At 35.8% G+C, this 10,299-nt stretch overlaps 1 protein-coding gene across 1 annotated transcript in view; it reads left to right on the top strand.

Annotated features, from left to right (window-relative positions):
• LOC107587278 (myotubularin-related protein 2-like) overlaps positions 1–10,299 on the top strand; it is a 30,930-nt gene that overhangs the window by 2,983 nt on the left and 17,648 nt on the right. The window contains exons 2-9 of the mRNA XM_016274996.1: positions 2,494–2,599; positions 4,259–4,324; positions 7,220–7,295; positions 7,525–7,619; positions 9,138–9,245; positions 9,346–9,447; positions 9,540–9,623; positions 9,732–9,881. Of these exons, the coding sequence (XP_016130482.1) occupies positions 2,494–2,599; positions 4,259–4,324; positions 7,220–7,295; positions 7,525–7,619; positions 9,138–9,245; positions 9,346–9,447; positions 9,540–9,623; positions 9,732–9,881 (787 nt within the window). The remainder of the gene's footprint in view (positions 1–2,493; positions 2,600–4,258; positions 4,325–7,219; positions 7,296–7,524; positions 7,620–9,137; positions 9,246–9,345; positions 9,448–9,539; positions 9,624–9,731; positions 9,882–10,299) is intronic.

The following is a 10,299-nucleotide window of genomic DNA, read 5'->3' as shown; positions in this document are numbered from 1 at the left end:
AAAAATTTAAGGGGGTCTGAATACTTTCGGTACCCACTGTATATCTACACACATAAACATAAGATAAATAGACATAAATAAATAGTAAACTAATATAAGTTCATTCTTATTAAGGTAGAGCTGAAACTTGAAGTACTTCTGTATTTTCTCAAGTCAACATCAAAGTTGATCTTTATTATAGCCTGCTTATAAATAAATATCAATTGTTGCAAATGATTATGGATGGATTGATACTGCAACATGATATACGAGTATTTAAATTAGGTTATCAAAAAATATTATCAATTTATGGCTCTATTTAGCTCCTCATCAAGTTTTTCCTCTGCTTTCTGACGTTATTAATTTTGCTTATGTTTTTATGTGCCACTGAAGTTGTGTGTACAACTAGTAGACAAGACCACCTAAACTGAGACTCAAGACCAGAGTGCGTTAAGACCAAACCAGCACTTCTCAAATTCACATGACAGATCCACATTTAATGCCTGAGAAAGATCTCATATTTAATCAATAAATACAATTAGAATAATAAAACACTATATAGAGCTGTTTTCCTCCCACAGCCCAAAGACGTGCTGGTTAGGTTAACTGAACATTCTAAATTGTCCCCCGGACGTGTGTGTAAAGACAAGACTTGTGTATGGATTAACAGGTTCTCGCCATGAAAATAGCCATAGATGCCGGACAAAATAATGATCTTTAAAAAAGCATCATATGACCCCTTTAAGAAAGAAATAAACAAAAACAATATAGAGCTGTTAGCAATCAAATGAAATCACTAACAACAGTAATTGTACAATTCATCTATGCACTGCAGAGGCAGCACAGAAGCTGCATTTGAATTTGTACAATTACAACTGCAGACATATTGTTATGATCAATGTTTTTGAAATACAATTTTGAATATAGAAATATGATGGAAAAATAAGACTAAAACTAGTAGGTGGCAGATCACTTGAGTGAGTCACGGAATATTTTATTCAAACGATTCGTTCAAAGCAGCTGATTTATTTAGTAATGAAACACACAACAGCTCTGCTATAGATTTGTTTGGAACTACTTTCCTTGCAGAAATGGCCAAAAAAATTATAATAATTTTTTTTGCAATCATACCTTGAATTTTTGGGGCATTTGTATTAATTTTGACATAATTCCCCAATACATTTCTGACCGGCACAGCAGTATCATATGAAATCTAATTTAAAAAAAATAAGTTTGCATTTGAAGCAGTACATTATACACCATCACATTAGTGATGTTAACAAATAAATCAGACAATGCACTGGCAATTTAGTAATATCCCCGCAATTGCAGTCTTATGAATGATCTTGAAATAAAATCCGAGTCCTTTTAGTCTGACACCAAGACGAGACCGAGTACAAATGAGGTCGAGACTGAGACAAGACCTTCAAAAAAAATGGTCTTAAGACCGCGTCTCGAGTGCTACAACACTAGTATTTACCCTTGTAAAACGTCAGAATTGTGGGGGAAAAAAGGCAGAATTTCAAAATATAAATGCAATCACGAGAAGAAAAAAAAAAGTCAAAATTGTGAGTTTATAGGCTATCTCAGTTCTGAGAAAAAGAAGTCAGAATTGCAAGATATAAACTCACAACGGCGAGGAAAAATTCAGAATTGTCAGTTTATATCCTGCAGTTCTGACTTTGTAACTCACAATTTTTATCTCGTAATTCTGAGAAAAAAAAGTTGGAATTGTGAGATAAAAAGTCACGATTATCTTTTTACATTTTTTATTATTCAATTATGGAAACAGGCAACAATAACTAAGCCAGTGCTCAATATGTTTTATAAAGTAAGTATAAATATATAGTCCATCTAAACTACAGATGTACATGAGTGTCTGACAGCATAGTTCTGATGAATGCCGTTGATGTACTGGTACTATTGGGATGAATAAGAGCCAGCTGTATTTTAAGTATTTTACTGTCAGACATACAGTGGTGTGAAAAAGTTTTTGCCCCCTCCCTGAGTCCCAAAGCCTTAGAAATGGCTTTATAATCCTCTCCAGACTGATACATGTCAACTGTTTTGATTCTCATCTGTTCTTGAATTTCTTTAGATCGTGGCATGATGTGTTGCTCTTTAAGCATGCTTCACTTTGTCAGACAGGTTCTATTTAAGTGATTTCTTGATTCAACAGGTCTGGCAGTAATCAGGCCTGGGTGTGGCTAGTGAAATTTAACTCAGCTTTCTAAAATTATGTGGTTAATCAGTTCTTTCATGATTTAAGAGGAGGGGCAATTAATTTTTCACGTAGGGCCAGGTAGGTTTGGACAGCTTTTTTCCCTTAATAAATGAAATGATCATTTAAAAACTGCATTTTGTATTTACTTGCATTATCTTTGCGTGATATTAAAATTGGTTTGATTATCTGAATCTTTTACGTGTGAAAAATATGCAAAAAATAAACAAAACAGGAAGGGGGCAAAAACCTTTTCACGGCACTGTATACTCACTAACACTTTCAAATTATAGTCCCACAGGGGATCATGTTGAGTGGTGTAAACAACTGATTGCAGCCACAATGTCAAGTCAGATCTCTGGACCCATCAGCTCAGAAATGATTTCCAGAGAGTACAAGGTATGAGTGTAAATACGTACTGGTATGTGTATACTTAAAATATACTTAAAACACTTTTTCTATTGATGCACAACACAGATCTCATATGGTTTGGATTGCATTAGCTTTACAAAAAGTATGTCTGCTTTCAGTTGTTATGTGGATATTCATGACACTTATCCAACCTGATTTATTCATGTTTTTGCTTATATTTCATCACAGTTTGGTAATTTGTAGCGGTAGAAGACTGTGTACTGAAGCAAACAATATAACACAATGGGTAAATGCTCACTAACTCAAAACAGGCTCTTGTTTTTCTCTATGCATTGCCAGAGATCTCCACCCAGTGCTTTTAGTTTATATACTCTTATGCAAGAGGCAGCACAGACAACTGCTGTTTTTGTCATGAAACCAAAGTGTATCCGAACTAGATGCTAGATTCAAGTCTTCACAGATACATAGTTCACATGGAAAAAGAAACTTATCTTAATATTTAGTCATTTTGTCACAAAACCCTTTTGGTGGAACTTAAAAGGTAAATTTTTCCTGGCCATATCCTAGGATTATAAAAGCATCATAAAAATAGTCCAGATAACTCGTGCAATAAGGGCATCTGCAGTCATATGATAGCTTTTTGTGAGGAACAGACTGAAAACAGTTGACTGGTAATTGTTGATAATCTTTTCTTTTGGTGTGGTGTTAAAGGAATAGCTCACTGAAAAATTAACATTTGCTTAAAATCTACTCATGCTCAGGCCATCCAAGATGTAGATGAGTTTGTTTCCTCATCAGAACAGATTTGGAGAAATTTCCAAAATTTTTATTACATCCTTTGCTCACCCGTGGATCCTCTGCAGTGAATGGGTGCCGTCAGAATGAACGTCCAAACAGATAAAAGCATCACAATAATCCACAAGTACTCCATTCTACTCCAGTCCATCAATTAACATCTTGTGACGCGAAAAGCTGTGTGTTTGTAGGAAACAAATCCATCATTAAGTCATTTTTAACTTTAAACCTTTGCTTCCGGCTAAAATATAAGTAGTCTATTCATAATATATGCTTTCTCCAGTAAAAAAAGACATCTCATCTGAATCAGGAAAGAAATACGCACAGAACAAAGCTCAATTTACAAGTGAAAACAGTTCTAAACAGTTCTATGTTGGTGGATTTTGATGTGTGAGGACATCAGGGGACTTTTTCACTGGAAGTAGTGTTATTATGGATTATACAATCGTATTTTGGCCAGAAGAGACTGATAGAAAAAAAGTAAAGGTACTTTAAACATTGGTCCCTTATAAGTTGAGATCAACTGCAACTTTATTTATTTATTTTTTAGAATATATTTTATTTGTCAGTTTTTACAGGGATAATATGCAGTCAACTAAGACAATCATATGTTGATTTCCTCAAAAACAGTCACTATCAGAGTGTTCTGTTCAGAGTTGTTGATGCAGAAACCTTGACTAACATCTAAGATCTGGGAAAGTAGGGAAAGTGCTCAAATGTATATGACCCCTTTTTACCTCATTACACCTGCATGGAATTTTCTTGAAACGACTGCACTTCCACAAACTTTCTGGTGTGATCACATGCACTGTAATGTTTCTGCTCTTTCTTCTTTCTCTTTCCTCATCACTCTTTGTTTTTCTGTGGTGTTGTGGTGTTTCTTTGGTGCAGGACTGTGATGTGGAGGTTAAAGAATTTCTCTTGGACAGTGACCCTCAGCAGACTGCCTCCTCTTCGGCAAGTGTGTGTGTGTGTGTGTGTGTAAGAGACTCTGTTAACTATTTGACATGATTATTAACTTACTGAAGTATCTATCTGTCTGTCTGTCTTACACTGTAAAAAAATATCTGTGACATTTACGGTAAAATACCGGCAGCTGTGGTTGCCAGAACTTCACCGTAAAAAATATGGTAGCAACATTTTAGGTTTTACAGACTTAACTTAAATTCACAATAAAATACCGTATTTCATTAAAGTGACGTGACATTACATTAACTGATGTAATGTTAATAAACCAACATATTGAAGTACTAATATCTGTTTTGAACCATTGTAATGCACTGATAACTACCAAAAACTGGTGGTGATGAGAAAGTCACACGTTGAACCTAAACTCATCACAAACAGCTTTTCTACGAGCTGAGGAGGGCAATACTTATATATAGAAAGTGCACAGTGTCATTCACACAAACACTAAACCCCATCATGGTGACACACATGATACTGAAATAATGCAATAAACATTAATTTAACAACATTAGATGTAAGATTAAACCCTAATGTACACAACTGATAAGAAAAACTTCAAATATGAAGTGTCATGCAGGGAATTCTGGTTTTCACCATAAATTATACAATGACTTTTTCTTTTTCACTTCCAAAAACTGTATTTTTAACAGTATTTTACTGTAAAATCACATTAAATGTAATTACATTTATTCACCGAATATAGTATGGAAACTTACTGTTAACAGGTTTTTACTGTAGCATTTTTACAGTCTTTTACCGTTAAAATCACAATAATTTTTTACAGTGTAGACTTAAATCTATCTATCTATCATCTACCTACATACCTACCTACCTACCTATCAAAACAACTGTTTGTCTGTCTGTTTTGTATCAAAAAAACACTAAACCCCATCATGGTGACACACATGATACTGAAATAATGCAATAAACATTAATTTAACAACATTAGATGTAAGATTAAACCCTAATGTACACAACTGATAAGAAAAACTTCAAATATGAAGTGTCATGCAGGGAATTCTGGTTTTCACCATAAATTATACAATGACTTTTTCTTTTTCACTTCCAAAAACTGTATTTTTAACAGTATTTTACTGTAAAATCACATTAAATGTAATTACATTTATTCACCGAATATAGTATGGAAACTTACTGTTAACAGGTTTTTACTGTAGCATTTTTACAGTCTTTTACCGTTAAAATCACAATAATTTTTTTGCAGTGTAGACTTAAATCTATCTATCTATCATCTACCTACATACCTACCTACCTACCTATCAAAACAACTGTTTGTCTGTCTGTTTTGTATCAAAAACATTTGAAAAAATGTCTAAATGTGGATTGTATTGTCTGGACATTATAATGAATTGTTTTTGATAATTACCAGCATGTCCATGTAAATGCACTAACAGATGCTGTCGAAAGAGCATGATTTGTATTTGAATCTCCAGTATGCCTTACTGTATTTTACACTATTGATATAGATCACTGAATGTGTGAGTGGAAAATACAGATGTTTTGACTCACATGCCATTATGAAATATCACCACCCCGTGCCATCTTTTCAGGGCATTATTAGCATAATGCTGAGCAGATCTCCATAGATCTTTTGTCTTTGTGAAGGTCAAGCCTGTTGAACTCCACAGTGTCGTCATTGTCCTGCAGCTGGACTGTAATAGAATGACTGAATTCTCTGAGTCCATGAAGCTGCCAAACAGTTGTGTCACTGTGGGTGGAGCAGACCCATGAGCCCCATCTCATCCCGCTGAGCTCCCTACTGCTCACTGTCAACAATGTGCTCACAGAAAATTAACTTTTAGGGCCATTGACTAGTGATTCATTGGATCTGAAAAGAGTAATCATAATGCTTTCATACTGCATATAGATACGATTTTTGCTAGTTACTGGTGCTAAATTTATCATCGAGATGCTGGAGTGGTGTAGATGGTTTGCTGTGTGGTTGCAGAGGTGTTCAGAGTTTATTCTAGCAATGTGAAGACGTGCATATTCCCTTCTGTCAAAGTTAATGAAAGCATCTAAAAATATGAATCTCAAATATTTTGCTCTTGCTGAAATTGCGTCATCAGCAGTTTGCTTATAATGTCAGATTTTCTTCAGTGTTCTAAATCACAGCCTTGCCTTTCGTGTTTAGTTTACAACCTCAAGCATTGGACGGACTGTTTGCTTTAAGCGGAGAGAAAACTTAAAATCTGGGAGTGGAAGCAAAGGAAACCACATGCAGAGCTTTTCTATATCTTTCTGACACTGAGTTGTATTTGTATAAATCAGTATTTGTTTGATTTTTATATTTTTTTTGGATGTCTGTTTTATTAGAGTTTTATTTCCCAATAGTTTACTAATAAATGGCACTTATGAAGGTAAGCATCACTATTCATAGTGTACATAGTAGTAATAAAAATAAAAAAAATGTAAGAATTTGTCCTATATTGAGGGACCAGAATATCATAGAGACATTGGGCTCTGGGTTTTCTCTTATGACATGACTAATAAGTTATCTAACTAACAGCTACAACATCCTAGCAACTGCATAGCAATGCCCTGGCAACATGTTACACAAGTTTTTGGGCAGGCATCAAATTGTGGTCAAATTCTGATTATGTAAGTGTCATGTAAAATACAGTACATTAACCTAATTGTAAAAAACATATAATGCCAACATTCTGTATTCTATAAATCATATTAAGACAGTTGGCATATGTCTGTATTAATCAGAATTTTGTATAATTTAAATGCCTTATTCAGAATATATGTCTAAATTATGATGAGACTGGGATATTCCAATAGGAACATGTAAACGCTTATCCAGAATATCTTTTCCTTAATCAGAAAATGTGTATCATATTAAAATGTTTTGTGTGACAGGCACTCAGAGAAGGAAATAAGCAGGCTCAGATGGAAGAGGCCCCACGCGTTCCTGGAGAAACCATCAAAGCTATTGGTAAGGAACTTAACACTTGTGCTTTCATAATTGAGCATCTTTTTACGTGATGTGTTAGTATAGAACCATCATGAAGCATAGCAAACCAACCATAAAAAGAAAAGTTAATATATGGGTCACAGGGTCAGTGAACAACGCCTTTTTAGACAGTATAGTTTCAGGTCTTCCACACGTTGTCCATGTCAGTGGTAGATAAACTTTGTATGCTGTGGTGTTTTTTTTTTTACAGTCAAGGACGTCATGTATATCTGTCCGTTCTCTGGGGTCGTGAGGGGAACTCTAACCATCACTGACTACAAGCTCTTCTTTAAAAGCCTGGTGCGGGTAATCACTTTCTATGGCATCTGAATGCAGTGACACACCAAACTGACATTGAAAGCCGACTGTGGTGTCACTTCACATCAGAGTTCTGTTTGAAAAATAGGCAATGTAGTTTATAGTAAAAAATACAGATGTTGAAAGCGAAAGTGGTGAAAGCAAGCAAAACGACAAACTCCAGAGGGCACACACAGAAGAATGTTCTAATTTTACATCTTCATCTTACCTGACCATTTCAATAACTTGACTTTTCATAACGACTTGACTGTCTGGAACGAATAAAGACCAACTGATCAACATGATTCATATTCAAAATGTTAAGCAAGCGCTGCTTTGTTTACAGTTTATGTATCCACAGTCTTACCCTGCGTCCCAATGTTCATACTTTCCATCCTAAGTAGTATGTGAGATTAGAATAACTGCGTCCCAAAGCATAGTATGTCAAAAGAGTATGCCAAATGTCCCCGGATGGTCTACTATTTCAGGTCGATTTTTGAAGTGTGGATCCGTGCACACTCTAATGGCTAAAATTGCCCACAATCCATTGCACTTTGTCGAAGGATTCGGTCCAGATTTACAAACACGAATAAAACGCGTTAAACGTGGCGGATGCGCGCGGTTTGAGTTACTAATAATCAACATTTAACCTGGTAAAAATATTTATTTATTGTTATTGGTGTTATATTTCATCTGCAATAGCAATGTGAACTTTTATAAACATTCATTTGGTCGTTAACTTTTAAATGCATCATTATGCAGAAAATATGAGCAGAGTTCTCCGCATGAAAGGCCCGCGACTGGCAGATCAACGAGCTACTACTTTTCTCTCCAGTACGGTAGGAAGTTAAAATGAAATGAAATGTGGAGGATGTTTACTGTGACAAGATGTTTGACAGGCCAGTTTACAGTGACAGGGTGCGACAGAGCGGTTCTTTAAAGACGCAATTGTGTAACGTGATCGTATGTCCCAAAACTTGCCTACTCTTCTACTACACACTCAAAAGTGTGTACTTTTTCTTCACCAAAAGAGTACATACTTTAAGGGCATAGTATAAGTAGGCACATTGGGATGCAGCACACGTTCCAGTTTTCTTGTTTGAATGATGCATACAGACTACTGCCACCTGTTGGTATGGAGAGTTATTTTCCCTTGGGCAGAGGCAGAACATATGTGCAGGTTCAAGCGCAACTTTCCAGCTCAGACCCAGGTGACGCGGAGCAGCTTTCATTTTCACTAGTTTTTTGAAGTTGGTTTGGTGTGTCACAACCTTAAAAACCAAAGTAAGTTTAGCTTTTGCCCTAATACTGGCATACGCTCTTTCGACATACTCAAAAGTTTAGACTTTCCTATGGCCTGCAAAGTACATAATTCTACTATGCACTAAAAGTATGCAAATCAGGACACAGTATAAAATACAATATGAGGTGCTGGCTCAGTAGATTAATTAAAAAAGTGTTTTCTCGGATCTCAGCAAGCACAGATGTTTTGGTTGGTTGATAACGTTTCTTCTGTGTTTGGGAAAGGATCCTGCGTTTGTGCTGGATGTGAATCTTGGAGCCATTAGCAGACTGGAGTCTATCGCCGTTCAGAGTCATGGAGAGAACACTCAAGGGCTTGAGATCGTTTGCAAGGCAAAGGACACATCAGTCTTATTCCACTCTCCATTGCCTCTTCCTTTGCCTATCTTCACTTCACATACTTTCAAATATTAATTCTTGTTTTTTACCACAGGACTTGAGAAACCCCCGGTTTGCGTACAGGAAGGAGGGACAGAGCAATTTGGAGGTGTTTGAAATACTGTCAAAGTACGCATTCCCTCTCTTCCACAACCTGGTACGACTTTTTGAAAACACCCACATATGTGTACAGTAGCTGAAGGTGTTTCAGTGTGCTTAATGATACACGTTCCCTCTCATTTCCTTCAGCCTCTCTTTGCCTTTAAGTACCGAGAGTCATTTCCAGAAGATGGCTGGAAGATCTACGACCCAGTCGCTGAGTATAAGAGGCAGGTAAGAACTATCATCACCACTCACCTTATGCAAAGTATGTGTTAATACAGGTCATTATTTTGGTATTATGTTCTGATGTACATGTGTCGATGTTGTGGATGGTAACAGGGTCTTCCAAACGAGAGCTGGATCATCAGTAAAGTCAACAGCAGTTACGGGGTGTGCGAGACGTATCCCGCTCTGCTGGTCCTTCCTTCAAACGTCACAGAGGACGAACTGAAGAGAGTGGCGGCCTTTAGGGCCAAACGCCGTTTCCCAGTAAGATAACTAATTATTTTAAATTGAAAAGGAGAGTTTAGTTTTCTTTATGGTCCTTCGTTTGACAAATTAAAACATCTTCTAGCAGCATCTGTATTGTCATCAGGGTTATGATAAAAACTTCTTATATGAGAAAATAAAAACATTAAAAAATATATATATTTGTTACTTGAAATAAAATAAAATTAATGTTAACTGAAATAAAATCAAATATGTTACCCTGGAGCACAAAACCAGTCATAAGGGTCAATTTTTTGAAATTGAGATTTATACATCATATCAAGCTGAATAAATAAGCTTTCCACTGATGTATGGTTTGTTAGGATAGGGCAATATTTGGCCAGATATTCAACTATTTGAATATCTGGAATCTGAGGGTGCAAAAAAATCAAAATACTGAGAAAATCACCTTTAAAGT

This window comes from Sinocyclocheilus grahami, unplaced genomic scaffold, assembly GCF_001515645.1.
Source record: "Sinocyclocheilus grahami isolate Dianchi unplaced genomic scaffold, SAMN03320097.WGS_v1.1 scaffold91.1, whole genome shotgun sequence".
Classification (NCBI taxonomy): Eukaryota; Metazoa; Chordata; class Actinopteri; order Cypriniformes; family Cyprinidae; genus Sinocyclocheilus; species Sinocyclocheilus grahami.
This window is presented reverse-complemented; position numbering and strand designations above follow the sequence as displayed.